Here is a 20,515-nt window from a genome sequence, read left to right on the forward strand (position 1 = left end):
AGAAATTTCCTCCTCAAATACAATCGAAACCCTTCAGATCTGAAAACAACCGATATTTGAAACCCTTGTACAGCAAAATAGTGTAGATAAACCTTGAAAATCCTCAGAAATCCTGCAACCTGGAATAGAAAATCACCCAAAAATAATATGTGCATAAAACCAAAATTAAAACCCCAGATCAGCTAAACAACATTTACAACTTTTGACTCTTAAACAGCCAGATTTATCAATAATCATCAGTAATTTTATCAAAATTCCAGATTCACTATGAAAAACTTCAGAAATCTCTCATGCAATTCAGAAAAATAAACTAAATGATAAACCCAGGATCAAAACTAGCTGGGCTCTGCAAGAAAATGCTTGCGGGAGTTGGCTGGTTCAGCCGAGAACTTCCCCAAACGCCCACTGGTCTTCTTCAATAAGGGTTTCCTGCACAGCTCATTTCAACCATCAATAAAGAGAGAAAAAGCAATACTAGATCTCAAAAGCAATGGAGATACCTGCCATTACTTCAGAAAATCTAATACCATTCAAACCCTAGCAAGTGAACAAGATACCTGTGCTCAACAATACTCTTCAATAAGCTGTTACTAGTGGCTAAAAATTTAAAATATGCAGAAAATAAAATAGCTCACAGCACTTCCAGAGAGTAACACCAGCAAGATTTCAACCCCAAAGTCTTTCTTTATTAGCACCAGAAAAAGTTTACAAGAGAGCTTCTTCAGCACAAGACTCACAGATCGAATGATTTCAAATGACCCCTAGCACCCTATTTAAAGGAAAAATTACCAACAACTTGTTCGAGTGATCCACGTCAAAATGATCTCAACCGTCGATGAGGATCAAGATATCTCTTAATCTCATCCGTTGAAATTTTAATGCATTAAAAAATTGAAATTCTGCATTTATTTACTCAAAATATTATTATTTTATTATTTTTAGGTTTTTACTTTATTTTATTATTATTTTTTATTTTTATTTAAATTTTTTATTTTTCAGTTATTTATTTATTTATATATATATATATATATTTTTTTTTTGTTTTTTTTTTTTAATTTTTAATTTATTTTTAAATGGATCCTCGAACTTAGCCTTTGAAAAAATCACCTAGGACCTAGGACTTAGGACTTATGAGGGGATTAAAACATTTCCTAACCCTCAAGACACTTTACACCATGACTTTTACAACTTTACATCCCAAGGGGGAAAACCCATTTGACATAGACCCTCATAAACCACCCAGTTCTGCGACACAACTATAATCTAACAGATTAACACACTAGGATTCCTCTAAGATTCTAATGACAAAATCCATTTCGGCTTTGGGGTTAGGCTGAAGGAAAACTCTGCCGATCATGGATCGGTGAGACGAAAAACCTTTCGGAACGTAGATTATCACTAGAAAATTAGGTCCACCTAGGCAATTTACATACATGACTCATATCTGCTAAGATTATTTACAATTTATACATGCAGACTGGGTTTACAACATAATATGATCAAGTTGATGATGACTGTCGATTGGCACGGACATGTCGATCAAGCGCTATCCCTTTTTGCGAAGAAAAAGGGGGTGTACTGCTATGGGTAGTTGACAAGTAGTGGTCAACAGGGCCTTCAAAAAATCTCGAGAAATGCCTTCCGAAGAGCAGTCAAAATATGAGCCGTTGGTCAAACCACTTCAACCAGCGAAAGCCAAGAATTCTCCTTCAGAACAGGAAGAATCATAGGAAGAGGAGCTGACAAATGCACCTGCTACGAGAGGAAGAACGAGCTGGGAACTTCGACTGATTCTGCGGGATGCAGAAGATTTCATTGGACCACTGAGAAACAATAAGAGAGAGCGAGGGCGACCAGATAGATATCAGGCCTTAGTAGCTCAGGATGGGGAGCCTTCTAGTTTTCAGGAAGCCGCTCAACATCAAGTTTAGATGGATGTGATGGTGGAGTACAACTCTATAATTGTGAACTATGTCTGGGAAGTAGTGCCTAGGGCTCAAGACAGATCAGTGGTAGGTTCAAGATGGATCTACAATATCAAATATGCTGCAGACGATAGTGTGGAAAAGTACAAAGTGAGGTTTGTGGCTAATAAGGGGTATGCTCAGAAGGAAGGAATAGGCTATGAAGAGACCTTCACCTCAGTAGCCAGGTATACATCTATTAGAACCGTGATATCTCTTGCAGCACAGATGGGATGGGAGATTCATCAGATGGATGTCAAAACGACATTCTTGAATGGGGTAATAGAAGAAGAAGTATACATTGAATAGCTAGAGGGCTTTGAGACACATGAGAAGAAGTCTCGTGTATGAAAATTGAAGAAAGCCTTGTATGGGTTCAAACAGGTACCTAAAGCATGGTATGGTCGAATTGATGGCTACTTGCAGAAGATGGGGTTCGTTAAGAGTGATGCAGATCCCAGTCTCTACTATCTAGTTGTAAAGAATGAGCCTCTAGTACTAGTATTATATGTGGATGATCTCTTCCTGACAAGATCATCTAGGCTCATCAAGGACTGCAAAAAGAATTTAGCCACAAAATTTGACATGAAGGATTTAGGACAGATGCATTATTTCCTGGGGTTGGAAGTTTGGTAGCAGAAGGATAAAATCTTCCTCGGACAAGGGAGATATGCTACAGAGATCCTGAAGAGATTCAAGATGCAGGACTGTAGGCCGATGGCTACTCCAATGATCACCAATTGGAAGAAAATTGATGCATCAGAAGACAAGGATGTTGATCCCACCTTATATAGGCAACTCATAGGATCTAAAGCATAAAAACTGATAGCCTGTAAGTTTGAATGTAAAAATACACGAGAGGTATTTGTAATAATAATTTATTATATATAAAATGTACAAGTGATGAATGTAACAATGAGGACCCACATATATATACCTAAGCAGGTGTCCTTTTGGTGACTGGGCATGTCTTTTAGACATGCTTTTTCACTTAACTTAATGACTATTTAACATAATCAATATTTAATTATTTAATATTTTCATTTATTTTATTTATTTACTTGTTATGAATTATATTAATAACATAGCCCCTTTCTTCAGAAGATTTGTCCTCAAAGCTATATTGTTGGAAATTCTCTTTGTGGTTGTCATCTCGTCCTATGGAAACTTGCCGTCACTGGTGGCTCAACTGCTATAATTTGCTAGTAACTCGATTTTGAGTCTAGGGTTATGTCTACTCTTGAACCCAGGTTTATGGCTATTTTTTTTTAACAAGTTTTTTTTTTGTTTAATAAGTTTTTTTTTTTTAAATAATTTTTTTCCAAATATATATAATAATTAAATAAATTTAAATAATTAGATTAATTTAAATAAATAAATTAACTTAATTATATAATTAATTTAGTATTATTATGTAATTATATAGTTCAGATTATGTAATTAAGTTGTAGTTCAGTTTAATAATTTAAACAAAGGGTACAACTTTCCCATGACAGTTAACCTAGTTTGAAATGCACGATTGGGAAGGTGTGGCATGGACGGAGGACGTGGCAGGGATAGGTTCAGGATAGTGATGGCATCGACGACGGATGCAACAGGGACTGGGTTACAGTGCAGGGAATCGATCAACGTTATGACCAATGTATCAGACCCACTGAACATATAAAGATCACTGATATATATGTGTACAGAGCCCCATGTGAACTGTTGGTAGACGTTATCCGTTGACCCTTTGACTAGGCCCATGTCGCTTGATGGGGGAAAATGGCCTTTTATTAACCACGTGGAGATCCTCGTTGGTTGTCCGGGTAGGGCGCGCAACAGGAAGTTTGATGACGGAAACCGATGTGTTGGTTTAATGGGTCGACAAAGAGTGATGGTTTTTAAGTGACAGTGCACAGCGGTGGTAGCATTCTTTACAACCATTGCAACTTTGGTGAATCTTTCCCCACCAATATGATTGATAGGATGCCATTCATAATCTGTAGCCTCTCGGATTTCGTCAAACCAGTCTATATCTATACTTTTCCTTGTACTCTCCACCTTCCATTGATTATCAATGATCCATCGGATGAATCCAGAGATCACCTACTGTCGCATATTTTCCTTTTGGGAGAGTTCGTTTCCATATGCCTCTGATGTCGCAGCAATTGGTGAGGTTTGTGATTTAGGTGGCGTGGTTCGCTGGGCTTTTATATATTGATCAATCATAATAAATATTTTTTTTGCAAGATCCTTCATAACATTCTCTGCAACATTCTCAGAGGACAAAAAAGCAAGTTAGACTCTTTCAAAATGGATATGCACAACTCACTTTCAGGATCCTTTTCCTTTGCAACTTCTGTAGCATCCATACAAAAAGATGCACATGCAGTGTTTGTATTAGATACAGTAGAGTTGTCTATAACATTGTTATGTTCATGTCTAACAAAATCTTGATTTATGCCTGAATTTTCTGCTTGTGCCAATACCCTATTTCTAGATTTCGGAACTCTTTTTTCTTCAACAAAACGTAACAAAGAATCATCAATCTTAACATTAGCCGAGTGGCTTGAGGTCTCAAAAGATTCTTCAACATCTTTGCCATATTCTAGAATGTTCATGTCTTCTTTTTCACCACTTTGCTGCTGTGGATCCTTAGCTGAATCTGCCTGATTAACTGTGGTATTTACCTCTATAACTACACTCCCTTGGTTTGCTTTTATATTGGTATTTGACTTATCTTCCTTAAACTTCATGAATTAATTAAGAGAAACAATTGCAGGAAGTGTTATTTTATCATCCATTGATTCCATTTTGAAAACTTGAGTTGTACCCAACTTTGTTTCTATCACTTCTACATCACTTTCTTCTTTCCCTATTTTTATTTTTTTGTGGGGATATTCTTTTGGGATGTCATGACATGGCGCTTTTGAGCAACAACCTATTTGAGTATCACTTGATTTCTTTTCCAATTTAGGTTTCAACATGAAATCCATACTTTGCTTCAAAGCATTAGGTGATTTTTCTCCAGTACAAACTTCATCTGTTGCAAATTCCAAATTAATATCAGCAGTTTCCATAGTGGGGAGTTCTGTATCCAAACATTTTTCAGTGACTCCTGTTTCAAAGTGACTTCTGGTATCTACATAAACTTCTTCTTCTGTTTCATTGTCATTATCATCTCCCTTACTATCGATTTCCTTTCGACATGCTTTAACTTCTGCACATGATTTTTCTAATCGCTGAAATACTTCTTGAATTTTATTAAACTGCTCAACGCAATCAGGACATGAACGTAATGGCACATTGTGCGGCAAACAACGTTCAAAATGATACCACTGAAGCATAAAAACCACTGTGGAAAAAGTCTGCAAAAAATCGCGATTTAATCCTAAAAACGCGATTTTTTTGAACTAAACGATTTAATCCCCTAACTTTTTGGCGACTTTTTCACAAAGGAAAAAATCGCAATTTTTTCTTTATACTCCGGATTTGATCGGGAGTCGACCCAAAAAGTCGGCCTCCCTTCCCAAGCCACGGATAAAGAGGTCGCAAAGGTGAAAAAACTGTAAATTGAAGCCTCCATCCATGCATTTCCAAGTTATTGCATTGTATTGTTTGTCATACTTCTTGCAGTCTCATTTGTAATCTGTTAGTTTTGAGGTTAAGATATGTTTTTGTTTTCCAAGGAAAAACAAATCTTTATACTTCATATTTCTAGTTAGAAAGCAAAGTATACATTGGCTAAGTCTCCAGGCTTTCATTGATCTAGAATCTAACAGCCACTGCCCCTTCAAAATATTACAAAAGTACCAAAAGGACAGGCATACAACAATCTTCCGTAGAAAGAACCCCACACCATCAAAAACATTGTTACAATTGTTGAATGCTTCCAGAAGAATCAACAAAGAGGAGGTCATGAAGATCAAACAACAACAACCTGTCTAAAAAAAACAAAACCAGAGCCTCAAAAAAGAACCCATTTTTCAGGCAGGAACAAAGTACATGTGAAATCTTATGACAACAATGATCCTTCCTGCAATGAGGGCACGTTTTGAAAGGGAATATTCTTTAGTGGTGAACTCCCTGTAAATGTGGGGAAAGGTTATGTATCAGAAGTGGATTTTACCTCCAAGAGTTTTTGAATAATAGATGCCAAGGCTAGGTTAGTAATCTGACATCTACTGTTTTCTCAGAAAATAAGCAGCTTGGAGTCACCAAGTGTTAATTTTCACATCTACTGTGATACTCACTGTTAATTTTCATTGGACCTACCACCTAACATCTTATTACCCAAGCAGATTACAATCTACTGAATAAATGCATGACTTATTTCTTAATACAATTAGTGGAAACAAAAATTAAAAGGGGAAGAGGATCTCAGTGATTGATTACTTGATGACTTTTAGATGACTCATGATATACATTTGTTATATTTTTTTGTTGATATTTTGACTGTTGAGAGTTGAGACTCAGACAAGACTCAAAATTAAAGAGTTGATTCACTATTTTGATATGTGATGTAGCACTAGACTTCATATACATATTATATATTAGCTTTCTTTACATGATTATGTGGAAATGCATTTATTTGATGCTGTGGATACTCTAGATGTTAAAAAAAAAATGAATAATTTTGTGTTTTTTTAATTTTGTCGACATTTTGCCGACTTTTTAAAAAAACTCCCAACTTTGATGAGTTTTTCAACTTTTGGACCCTTGCCGAATTAATCTCGACTTCGACTTTTTCCACTTTGATAAAAATTGATAGCTTGTAGGTTTGAATTTAAAAATACACGAGAGATATTTGTAATAATAGTTTATTATATATAAAATGTACAAGTGATGAATGTTACAATGAGGACCCGCATATATATACCTAAGCAGGTGTCCTTTCGTGACTGAGCATGTCTTTTAGACATGCTTTTTCACTTAACTTTATGACTATTTAATTATTTAATATTTTCATTTATTTTATTTATTTACTTATGAATTATATTCATAAGAGGATCCCTGATGTATCTGGTCAATACCAGGCTAGACATTTGTTACGTTGTCAACACCCTCAATCAGTTCATGGTGGAACCGAAGAGGGCACACTAGGCAACAACCAAACATGTTCTCATATATTTACGGGGAACATTCGATTATGGACTCTTGTACACCAGGAGTAAGGATATCAGATTGAGTGGATTTAATGATATAGATAGGGCGGGTCCCGGGAAGTTCAGTGGACTGGAAAAGTACCTCTAGGTATTGTTTTAACATTGGATCGGGAATGACCTCCTGGTGCAATAGGAAACATAAATCCGTAGCTCTGAGCTCAGCTGAAGCAGAATATATGGCCGCTAGCACAACTTCATGCGAAGCCATATGGCTTAGAAAACTGCTTGTGAACCTATTCAGAAGAAAGATGGAAGCGACCAGGATCATGTGTGATAATCAGAGTTGCATCAAGCTCTCTGAGAATCCAGTATTTCATGATCGGTCAAAGCACACTGATATTCGGTGTCATTTTGTCAGAGACTGTGTCCAACGAGGAGCTTTACAGTTGAGCTACACTCCTACAGGAGAACAGGTGGCAGACATCCTTACCAAGGCCCTTAGAAGAACAAAGTTTTCTTGTTTCAGGGAGAAGATGGGGATGATAAAGAATCCATTTTAGTAGTAGAAATGGGTATGATGTTGCGGTGCAGATCCAGTGTTGGGAGGAAAGGACCAACAGCGGCACGGATGCAGAGGAAGCTGCAGTACAGATGTAGCAGTGGTAGTGGTAGAGCCATGGGCAGTAATACAAGATGCAACAGTGCAGAGGATGTTAGGCAGGAAGGCCAAACATCAACACAGGGATTGGTGCCATATAATCAGGGTGATGCTCAGTGGTGGAGTATTACTAGAGCACATTCTTCGCTAAGAGGGAGTGTTGATTTGGGGTAGCATCGAATGTGCTCTAGCCATGAAAATTGGTGGAGAGAGATTTCCAAGACCCAAAAATCGTTTTGGAAAAATCCATCCGGATGAAGAGTTATTAAAATAATTAAAATTTTTAATGAGTTCCTAAGTCTAAACTTAGGAAAATAAAAATATTAATGGGTATTAATAAAGATAAGGATGAGAAGCTTCCAAAAGATAAGGATCAAGTCTATTTTAGTCTTAGTCGTTGATTAGGGACTTAATCTCAGCTGTTGATTCATCAACAGGAAAAGTATAGGAGGGGACTTGACGGTCAGTTGGAAATATACTGAGGGAGACCAGTGAGTGCGATTTCTGGAGCGGAGCTTAATGAAAAATTTGAACTAGAAGACTGGATTGCAGCAAGAGGTGGCGAGTACGGAGAAGAGAGGCAGGGACAGTGCCGGAGGAGTAGCGCAAAGATCAGAGGAGCAGACGCAGAGGCAGCAGGACTGTGCAGTCACTGGAGGGTTTGCGTGGGTGACACAGAGAGGCAGAGTGCTGATGCAGAGGGTCTGGGAGCTGTGTAGAGGCTAGCTAGTCTGACGCTGAGTCTAAGGGAGGTGCTGGAGAATTTATCTCTGTTGGGTGAGCCAGTTCGACACCCAGTTGTACTCAAGAAAAGATGATTAATAAAATCCTCCTCTGTTGCACCAGGATTCCCGCATTGGGTTTTTCCGGTGACAATTGTCCAAAAATAACTGTGTTTATGTGTTTTGATTCTTGTGAATGTATTTGTTTCTGTTCAATGGTGTGATATCTGCAATAGCGTTTATTTTAATATTTACTAGAGGGATTTTGTAAATAACTTATTGAAGAATAAGTAGGTAAAATAAATCAGTTGCTACAACGATAGAATTTTCACATCTGCCAAAGCGCCTCAATAGTGTCTACGTCTATCACCCCATGGTTGGCCCCAATCCTGAGCAAAAATCTGCCTCGCCCTATGGTGAGGGTTTTGGTGACTCCCCATGTGTTTGCCTATGAATGAATCAGTTTGCCTATTATTCTGACCAGGCTCACTAAGGAGTGGAGTATCCCACAAATCCACTAGATCCTTAGATCCCTTAACCATAATAGAGGTGCACAACCCCGAATCCTCTTTACCTGTCGCTGTCTTATGCTGCTAGTTGTTGGGACCACTCTGTGCCCTGTCTCTGTCTCCTATAGGTATCTAATAGGTAGACATCGAGCATCAAGAACCTGTGCCACGATTATCTAGCTGCTCTGTGCTTTCCAAATCAGAGAGCGAGATTTTCTATCCCAGCTCCTGATGATGTGCCCGAGTACTGTCGGAAGCCTAGGCATCATCCTGACAACAAGGACTACCGTCCTTCGCACCTCATGCTCACCTAATGCCTCGAGCTGTCTAACTGAAAAAGCACCATGTAACTCCCTCTCGGACACCTCCCCAAGTGTGTGCCTAGAGGTGGAACATATTCTACCTCGACAATCATCAATGCCATCCCTAAGTTTGTAACTGTCAACTTGTGCACCTACCAAGTGTCTCAACTGGAGAGTCTCGTCCTGGCTCATGACATGAGGTGTCTCATCCAACTGCCTAGGGTGGGCCTCCCAAGCCCTGTTTCTTGAATGGAGAGTGTCAAGGGGCAACAAACAAACACTCTGCAACTGCAAACAACATCGGAGGAGGATGGGTATGATCAAGAGTTTGTCGGAATGCTCAAGAGTAACCCTACGGACGACCCCCTCTCTGTCTCGGATTTGCTGATACCCCCCTCGAAACCTTGTTTCCATTAAACATGGTGTCCCCATATGCTCAACAGTGTCCTCATTGATCCTAGGTGGGATGCATCCAATGGTACATGTAGTGCCCCTGTCCATAAGTCTCTTGGGAGGCAACGCTCCAAGCGCCCTCTGCACTGCATCATCTGTCATTGCATACCACCTAGTATGGTTGCACTCCTCGATATGCCATTGTGCGCCGCAACCTATCCCTGTACACCAGTGGATACTCCCGGCTACGGCTATACAATCCTCCACCGTCCTGTGTCCCACCTGTGTCACTGCACCTATCACTCGCTGCACGTCCTCAATGTGATGTGAGTCACTCCTCCTACCCCACAGTGTCAACCAGCATGCTGTGGTATACCACCATGTATCTTCGTGCTCCTCTGCAGGCCACTGCTCCTCGCTGCATAGCCTTGCACACCACTGGGTGCTATGGCCTAGAATTGGGTATGTATGCATCAGGCCACCTCCCTCTATATAACACTGGATGCTATGACCTGACTCTGTGCAGTCTTGTGTACCACTGCCTACTATCATACCACTCTGTAACATATGGTATCCTGCACGTGCCAAAGTGTCTACCACTCTGATAGTGACCCCACCATGACACACGTCATGTCCCCTCGTCCATCCTGGTAGACTTGAGCACCCTAACTCTACTCCTTCTAGAGGGGATATCTCCGCTTTGCCAATCCTCCTTGACCCATGAGTCCTAAACCTCAATGGGAGAACATTGTCTCCATACAATATCTGGTATTGTGGCCTACCCATGTCACCTCCTCCAGCCAGCTCCTGCCAGAGAGTGCTAGTCATCCTGCACCCCCATGCGCAACCAACATGCCAAAACAACCAATGGAGTTTGCTCACAAACCACCTGGCCACTAGCATTAACTGGAACACCCCTAAGGAATGCATGCGCTCAGGCACAGGGTTGACTACCTCATCAATGCCATAGTCATCCCGCATGTCTAATATCGGATAGGAAGCCCCACCTAGATCCCAATGCCAATCTGAGCCTCTAGCACCCTTAATGTCTAAGAGCTCCCACTGAGCTTTACTCCGGACTACGACCATCTCCATGAGTCTAGCCCACTCCATCGGGTACCAACTTAGAATCTCTCGCCATCCAACCCCAAGAGAGGGATCAAATGCACAAACTCTAGCACATAGAACAAGCCCTCCATCCTGCGAATGTTGCACCCTGCACAGCTCATGTCGCCTCAACTCACCATCTTGGTCAACACATAAAATTTGTCGGGGAATCTCTGCATCTCTCTCTCCGTGTTGCAGAGGTAGTCTAGCAATGTTGCAAGCCCCATCCATATAAGCCCAGAGAGAGCTATTATCTGGAAGTATTGGAACTCCGTTACGGTCTGTGCATCTATCAACTCTAAGTCAGTTGTTGGCCTAAAGAAGATTGCTCGTCCTCCTCCACCATGGGCTCAACATGAGTCACAAACTGCCCCTCTATGACTAGCTCATGCCCTTTTATGTGCTCTCCAAGTTGTTGTAGGTGGCTGTCATCCTGCAGCTCTATCGTAGATTTGGTTGCCTTTGTACCTATCAGCTGCTCATTAAGGGTGGTGATATCTCTCGACACCTCATCATCCTGTCGTGCGCTGCTATCACCTGAAAACTTGGTCACGACCTTGGATATCTCAACAATGGATGTCACCTTCTCAACGATGGACATGTTTGTATCTCCTGGCACCTCATCAATGGATGGCCCTATGGGTGTATGCTCTATCCTCTCCACCAAGGTGCCAACTAGGGCTATCAAAGAGGTCTCGAATAATGGTGACTCTTGTGCCACACCGGGTAGATTGATGTGCTCCTCACCATCCTATGGGCTCTCAGCATCATGCTCAACCTCCTCCTCAGGCTCCTGGTATCTCAATCTAGGTCTTCACCAGCAAAAGCGTCCCTTGGTCTCACCCTCTAACTGTCCCTATCCTTCCTGCTCCTTTTCAGGAGATCTACTGCTTTGATTCTGTTGACTTTCCCTAGATGATGTAGATGGTTGCACCCCTACGACCAACTTACCTCTGTGTCTCTGTTGTAAGGGTGAGGATGGGTCTGGTCTGTCACCCTCCTCAACTTGGCCAACCTCTCATCGTCCCAATGGATTCCACCCAGAATTTCTACATACGTGATTTCCCTTGAGCCATGGGTTTGTCTACGGTTTCACTCGTCACTGTACATTCATACCCAAAGCTTCCATGATCTTCTGGCTAATTTCCCACAGCTGGGCCAAGATCATGTTTTCATACCATTGCAATGTTCCAAACTTAAACAAATAGTGATATATAAAGCAACAACGATTCTCAATGCAATTTTTTTTAACAAACAACTCATGCTCATAAAAACTCCATAAGTAGAACCAGCTGAGCCATTTTATTAATCAATGGAGCAGTACAATAGTATGGACAAATGCACCTAGGCTTGCCTCAATGGCAAGCATGACAAATCTAGGTGAATATCAAGTACTGGAAATGTCTGCTCCTTTAATGCTTTGCGCTTCCCAGAAAACTACACTGCTGGTTGGTAAGGAACTGCAAGAAACTCCACCTTCGCTACTCGGAAAATGCTACAAATTCAGCCCCAAGCTGCTTGGCCAAAACCCACAAAACCAAGAAATGGTTTGGCCTGATTTTGACCTCCCAAAATCGACCCCCAAAGGCATTGTGCAATCCCCAACAATTATACACAGCTTGCTGCAAAGATACGGCTGGAAACCCCACTTCCGGTGCTCAGAAAATTCTGAAACTTTATATATGGGATCCTTGTCAAAAACCCAAAAAAACCTAGAAACGGTTTGGCCAGATTTTGATCTCCAAAATTTGACCTCTTCTATGGCCCAAACCCTCCAAATAGCTCCAGAAATACGACTAGCAAGGAATGACCACAAAGGTCTCCTCCAAGCTCTGAAATGGAAGCAAACACTACTCCAAATATCTACTCTAACCTCCACGGCAAAGCTCAGCCTCAAGGACTGATACTCTACCCACCAAATGAGCTCCCACACACTGCCTCTGTGCTGGCCCAGGTAGTGTGAAAGTCAAACTACCAAGCCACAAGCTCAATCAGATCCCAAACTCTCCCAGATGCTGACAATCCTCCTTAGCCTCCTCTCTGAAAAATCTCACATCAGATCTCCACTGCTAAGCACCACCAATGAACTCGACCTCCTCTCCATTATGTCCCCCAGTAATACGCACAACTTGGAAGGAATGCTATTGCTTGGAATCAAAATGTGATCCTCCTCCTGAGGAAATGAAGAAAACCTTCCTAGGGTGGCACTCGAAGTCCCCCGAAGAAAGGGTGAGCTCTTCGCCTAAAGAACTTGTGCTAAACAACCAATGACCTGGCTAAGCAGCTCAAGCAACCAAAGAGAAATCGATGTACTCCAATAAGATGAATTAAATGAGGAGAGCTACCTTCCTTATATAGATTTTTTGGAACACTTTTTCCCTCCATTTTCCCTCCTTCGTGGGTCGCTCACTAAGCCATCGATTTTCCCTCTCATGCAATTCAAGCTATTGTCTTAGGAAGTGTGTGAACTTGTCGTCCGCTACTATCACCTGAGAACTTGGTCACAACCTGAGATACCTCAACAACGAATGGCATCTCATCAATGGGTGTATGCTCAACTTTTTCCTTGCCAACCATGGCCCCTTCAACTACTCTCTCATCTTCTTCCATAATCCTCCCCATCATCCCTGCATAAGTCCACTGAATCCCGTACATGCCTCTTAGGTCACATAACTCCCAAAAAGAGAGGGACACCTAAATGCCATGACCTAATGATGGGTATGCCCTCCAATTCATTGCCAATAACTCCACATCAGTTGCAATCATGTCTCACCATCTTGATGCATTACCCATAATTTTGGGCATAGTGGATTTGTTGTATAATTGAGAATGGTCCTAATTCCCAATTGCATAATGAATCAGTTGCTACCTCACATCAATCATCATTTGTTGCATCCTAGTCACCTCATTCAATGTTACTGCCATGTTGTTTGATTTTAATCTTTCTTTGGATCCCATGATTTCTTAGCTTTTTATTCTGGTCTTGTCATAGAATAAAGGGTTTCCCATAGGCTGAGCCAAGATTATGGCTCAGATACCATTGTAATATTCCTAATGGAATTATTAAGTGATAATAGTAGTGAAATCATAAACATGCAATAAAAATTGTACACACATGCAGAAATACCAGAATATGCTAGAAATAACACCCAAAACACTGACCCTTTTTACTAAATTAATCAGATGGAGTACAATGAGTAGGAACAAAAGAACCTGGGTTTGCTAAAACAAACAAGGAAATATTCCAGGTGAATATGATGGTACCCAAATGCTGCAAATGACTCTACTACCAAATCTGCGTCCACCCAGAAAACTGTTGTTGTTGCTGGAAAGGAGCTGCTGATTTAGCCCTCCAAATTGGTCTAAAAATTCTGAAAAATTAGCCATAGGCACTACTCCACCAACTCAAAAAAACCCAGAAATATCTCGTGAACCGAAGTCGTGGAAATGGTCCCTGAAATAACTGTGTCCTCCAATAATTTTTGTTGCTGACTGCTAAATGTAAATAGGAATTCTGCCTTTAGGAGTGCTCAGAAAATTTTGCGAAATTAATCCTAGCCTCCTCTCATAAAACCCACAAAAACCTTGCACTGATTCCAATGTGCCCCAATGACCCCAATTTGTGCGTGGACCTATAACTGGCTAGCAAAACTGGTTGTAGATGAAATCTACTACAAAATGCTCCAAATTTCTCCTAGAAAATCTCCTTCCCAAATTTTCCCTTATTCCTTCGTAGCCACACAATAGGCTCTTCTTGCCCAAGTGATTGCATAACAATGCCCATTGAGCCCCTGCGCAGGCCAACAATTTGAGCAACTCAGCTCTCCCAAATGCCTCACCAACAAACCTGCAAATTGACTAGAAACTCCAGCCCTTTTTGTGGAAGGATTCTTTGCTAATTGGCTGGCCCAAATTCCCCTTTTTGCTGGCTTTAGTGGAAAGAAATGATTGTAAATGTGCCCAATGGAAACTTTGAACTGAGCTCCCCAATTTCTTTACTAGGGAGACACTCGAAGTTCTCCGAAATGAGGGTGGAAGTCCTGCTCGGGAATTCCTTGTGCTGAACAACACGATTGTCTTGGCTAAGCAACTCAAAAGAACTAATGTTAAATTGTCAAATTATCAAAAGTACCAAATGGATACCTCCAAGCTCTATTTATAATTGTTGGCTCTCTCTCCCTTGGTGGTCCCCACCTTCCACTAATTCACACCCCTTCCTTTCTCTCTCTTTTGCCACTAGTGTGAATTGCTCCATTGGGTCAAATTTTCTTCTCTTGTGGCCCCCACATCCCACTAGAGCTATAATTTTCTATTTCTCCTAAGTCCCATACGCCAAAAATGCCTCCAACGCCGAAATTACAAAATTGTGCTATGCTTAGCACCTCCCAAATAAACTCCATTAATCCCCTCAAATAAAAAATCAAAACTGGGGATATTACAGAAATGAATTTCGGAGGAGAATTTTCCCTTGACTGACTTCTTTGATAAACATTGTGGACCAAAGGAGACCTTGAGCAGCCTTGGACACTGAACAATTTTCAGCAAGCATTTATTGTGCACCTAAATGGCTGGCTGTTTTTCCTTTTCCTGCTCGTACCACCCATTCATCCTTTTCTAGCATTTGTATGGTTGAGGGCTGCCCTTGCCCCATGTGAATCCATGTCCTTCACCAAGTGACTGAAATCTGCCATTGACATCCAAACCTATATGGATAACACAGTGACCTACACTCCCATATGGTGCTTTCTTCCATTGCTCTTCACTGATCCAAGTTTCCAACATGCCAAGAGACTGCTTTCATTAAAGACTATTTAAATGCATTTTTTTTCAGTTATTTGAAGAATATGACACACAATTTGTACAAGGTAAATGCAGTATGGATTCCATACTTATCATGTATGGATCGACAACTTCATATAAAGTTGTTGATCTGAGCTGTATCTGAGCTGTAACCATGCCGGATATAGAGTCCTATGGATGCAAGTGGGGAGGCTGGATCTGATTATCAACAAGTTTACTAAAGATAGAAAGGCTAGTCTGAGGTTCTTGTAAAATAAGTGATGGATCTGAAAAGCTTTTAATTGATAGCAACGGTATACTTGCTTCAGCCATGTAAATGATGCCTTTTAAATATGTTGCTAGGAATTTTCCAACAGCACAGTTGGAGAATTGTGGAGGACATCTGCATGGACTTTTTTACTGGTGATCAACTTATTTGTCAAATTATTATCACTTATGCATTTCATCGTCTTACAAATCAGGGGATTATTATATGAGCAGGTTTGGCTGCTTGATCCAAGGGGGAAGCCCATGTTTTGGTTAGTTGCTTGACATTAAAGAGAACATTTTAAAGAAATTTCAATGAACTGCTTCTTTGATATGCTATTCTCGTATTTCTCTCTGGCTCAAAGCATTTTATTTCTGGTTTTGTCTTCTGTTTCCAATTTCGTAGTTGCTAATTTCAACATGTGATTACATAATTGTCCTTGATGATGCATGCAGTACTGTTTGCTGTTTCCTGCTCTTCCATTCAATTGGAGTAATTACTCTTTTATCCTCCAAATATTCCAAACTCATGATTTTCTTATGTTCTATCCATAATTTTCACAGCATCTCCAAAACTAAGAATTTTTCAATGTCTTTTTCCTCTATGAAATGTCTATGCCTATTTATCTTTTACATAGCCATCAATCTCAAGCTGCATCAAGACTGATCGTGTGAAAACCTCCATCATCTATTGTCAGATGGTATGGAATTTGGTGTCTTCTATGCTGTTGACTATTTATTTTTTTCGAAGGGCTTGCCCATGAAAAACACTAGAATTGTAGTGACAACATTCCAAACTTGTTTACTAGTTCTGTGCCAAAATTTGACAGGTTGACCACTATCCATTACATATGATGTTTAGACCTAATGTAATGGTTAAGAATAAGGGGGGATCAAGGTTATTAATGATGACAGTAGGAACTTTTCTTCATATTCATTGCAGTTCATATATTTATTGCTGGTTCATGTCAATGATCCCTACAATAATGTAGCTTTAGTAGATGGACTTCGTTCAAGAAAATAAATTTCATTTCAATTGTATAATATGTTCCCAGGTTGGGCATTGACATTGCTTTCAAGAAAGAATGTTGGTCATGCTTCAACCTGCCAGGTAACTTTATTGCTTGAAAGTTTGTTTTAAACATATTCAATTATTCTTGGATGAATTTGTCATTGTGTTCAACTAGTATTTGTCCAGGTTGGAAACAAACCATGATTTCACAGGATATTTATACTGTTGGGAATGAACTAAGTTCGAAATAATGTTATATTTTCTGAACTAATATATCCAATTGAGCTGCCAGAGCTCTGTTATGATTAGATATTTGGAAAATCAAGATGATGATTGGTTCTGGACTAGTTTCTTTGATTAAATATCTTTACTTTTTGTGAGTATTTTTAACTGTTTATGCGATAGAACCCCTAATTTCCAGTCGGCTGTGGGGAGTATCACTCCCCAAATGATAATGCAAGTCTAGCGAGAAGATCCATCAGGGATAATGTTCCCTGATTTTGTCAATGGTTATTAATTTTTTTGATACACTTTGTTTCAAGCCTTGACCATTTTTTAGTGAGCATCTTTCTGTTATTGGAGTATTCATAAGTTGCATGAAACTTGGAAATGGGTACAGCATGAAAGCACATCTCCAAAATATTTAGGAAATGGGGAAATGTAGTGTGTGTATATATATATATATATATATATATAGATATAGATATAGATACATAAAATTCAGTAAATAATTCATTTTCCTTTAAAAACAAGAAAATCATCACAAAAAATGTAATGAAATGATCAAGAAAATTAAAATGATGGGCATAAACAACTTAATATAATTCTTATGTGTATATTAATTCCCATAGATGTTTACACCAGTGTTGAAAATATCGGTATCGGCAAAATATCGGCGAGGGTCCAAAAAATATCTTATCGGCAATATCGGCGAAAATATCAGCAAATATCGGCAAGCACAAAAAATAATTTTTTCAAATTTTTAAATATAGCCGATATTTTGCCGATATTTTCAAAATATCGCGATATTTTGCCGATATTTTCCGATATTTGCCGATATTTTGAAAATATCGCGAAATTATCAAAATAGAAAATATCGCGATATTTTCTCGGCGATATATCGTTTTGCCGAAAATATCGCGATATTTTCGAATATCGTCGATATTATCAACAGTGGTTTACACCATGCGAAATCCCAAATCAATCTTATATATTAGGCTATTAATAATTATCCAAAATCAACACAGAACGCTGCCTGCATAAGAGAATGAAGCCACAGGATTCTTCCTGTTGGAAATGCTCTTTAGTCTTATTATCAGTGTTAACATTGCTGATCTTTTGGCAATGTGCTGAAACATTGTGATTTTTTTTGGCTGCCCAGCTTTTCGGCCTGAAAAATTTGTGAATTTTTCATGAAGCTAAACATCACAATTTTTGCAAAAAAAATCACGATTTTTCGCCAAAAAATCATGCCTCGACCTTAAACATCACCGAGCCGATGAAACTCGTAATGCTTTAAGCAATTTTTTGTTTTCTTTTTTTCATTTGTGTTTCTTCGCTGTTGAAGGAGGAGGGATGAGGGCTTGTCATCATCATTATCCATTGTGGAGATAGCTAAATGATAAAAATGGAAATGTTTGTATTAAAATAAAACCCACTGGTCAAATCTACGAAAGAGAGTCTGAACGAGGAGATTCTGGCTCTGCAAAATGCTCTACATTGTTCATCAACATTACACATTAAATAGTACATGGTTTTAGGGAAGTTAGAACAACATCCTAAGAAATAGAAACTAATTCCTATCCTGAGGCTACGTGAACCAACGCTACCTATTCTAGGATATTCTCCATTATCTTCAACACTCCCCCTTAATGGAGAATGGGTTCACATATATGCCTAACATCTCCCTAAACATTTGAAATTTTACTTTTCCAAGGGGCTTAGTGAAAATGTTTGCAACATTATCACATGTATTACAATATTCCAGATGAATTTCTTTATATTGCACTTTCTCCCTAACAAAGTGGAATTGAGTATCAATATGTTTAGTGTTTTTGTGAAACACTGGATTGTTGGCCAGCTTGATTGAACTTTGATTGTCTCATCTGATTGTTGTTGCAACTGGTTGTTCTTCCCCAACATCCTGGAGAAGTCTCTGCAACCAAACCGTCTCACACGTTGCTGCACACATGGCTTGATACTCTGCTTCTACTGAGGACAAGGAGACTGTGTTCTGCTTCTTGCTACTCCAAGTGATCACCCTGGATCCAAGACTGAATGCATAACCTGTTATGGATCTGCGATCATCTACATTTCCTGCCCAATCTGAATCTGCAAATCTAAATCCTGCCAATCTAACATCAGAAGAGTTAGTGTACATAATTCCATAATTTACAGTACCTTGTAGATACCTCAAAACATTCTTCACTACATTCCAATGGCTTTCAAGTGGCTTAGACATAAATTGGCTTAACACGTTGACTGCATAAGCCAAATTAGTTCTAGTGGTGGTTAGGTAGATCAGACTCCCAACCAGCTATCTGTAAAGTGTTGCATCCGCCGCTTTTGAGCCATCCTCACACTGCAATTTGATGTTTTGTTGCAATGGTACCGGTGCCAACATACACTGATCCATTCTAAACTTTTCTAACAGGCCTTTGACATACTTTGCTTGAGACAGAAATGTTTGACCTGAATCTCTCCAGATCTTGAGATCTAAACAATATCTGAGTTCACCGAGATGCTTCATCTCAAACATTTGTGACATCTGTTGCTTGATTTCATCAATTAGATATATAGCATCACCTGTAATTATCAAATCATCTACATATAATGAAATCAACACTATGCACCCTTGTTCATCTTTCATGGTGTAAATATTAGAGCCATTGTTACTTCTATTGTAGCCAGATTGTAGAAAAAATGAATCAATTTTCTCATACCACGACCTGGGAGTTTGTTTTAGTCCATAGAGTGCTTTCTTCAACCTACAGACTAAATGTTCTTTTCCCTTCTGGACAAACCCTTCCGGTTGCTCTAAATAAACCTCTTCTTTTAGTTCTCCATTTAGAAATATAGACTTTACATCTACTTGGTGCATCATCCAATGTTTCTTGGTAGCTAAAGCAATTACATTCTGATGGTATTCAATTTAGCTACAGGGGCAAAGGTTTCTTCATAATCTATCTCTTCTTTTTGTGTGTACCCGTTTGCAACCAACGCAGCTTTCAGTTTTTCTATAGTTCCATCTGCATTAATTTTCGGTTTATATAACCATTTGCAACCTATGACTTGTTTTCCTCTAGGGAGTTCTACCAATTCCCAAGTGTTGTTTCTGATTATTGAATCATATTCCTATTCCATGGCTATTTTCCATTCATTATTTTCATTTGCTTCTTTATAACTAGACGGTTCAACCACATTCATCATACTAGTTATAAAAGCATTTTCCCTATATCTTGCAGGCATTTGAGCTTTCCTACCTGATCTCCTGAGTGGTGGGGTGGTGGTTTCAAACCTTATTTCTTCCTGCTGCTGCTGCTGTTGCTGTAGTTGTTGCTGCTGTTGTTGTTCATCCTCTACCTTTGTTTGCTGTTGACCCTGATTGTTCTCTGCTTCTTCCTTAAAGTACGGAATGTCCCATTCGTCATAGTGCTCATCAGTTTCTTCATTATCCTTCTCATGGAATTTAACATCTCTACTAACAAAGATCTTG

The 20,515-nt window shown here is 39.6% G+C and overlaps 1 protein-coding gene across 7 annotated transcripts in view; it reads left to right on the forward strand.

The window, feature by feature from the left end:
* LOC149222262 (putative membrane protein YBR220C) overlaps positions 1-20,515 on the forward strand; it is a 464,638-nt gene that overhangs the window by 180,096 nt on the left and 264,027 nt on the right. For 6 of the 7 annotated variants that reach the window (XM_089385339.1, XM_089385342.1, XM_089385340.1 and 3 more), the window contains one exon: positions 16,844-16,899. The exons of the other annotated variant lie outside the window; for it this stretch is intronic. In XM_089385339.1, the coding sequence (XP_089241465.1) occupies positions 16,844-16,899 (56 nt within the window). The remainder of the gene's footprint in view (positions 1-16,843; positions 16,900-20,515) is intronic. 7 annotated transcript variants of the gene reach the window in all.

Source organism: Pinus tabuliformis, chromosome Q (assembly GCF_031772625.1).
Source record: "Pinus tabuliformis cultivar Carrire ecotype Pingquan chromosome Q, CPIR1, whole genome shotgun sequence".
Classification (NCBI taxonomy): Eukaryota; Viridiplantae; Streptophyta; class Pinopsida; order Pinales; family Pinaceae; genus Pinus; species Pinus tabuliformis.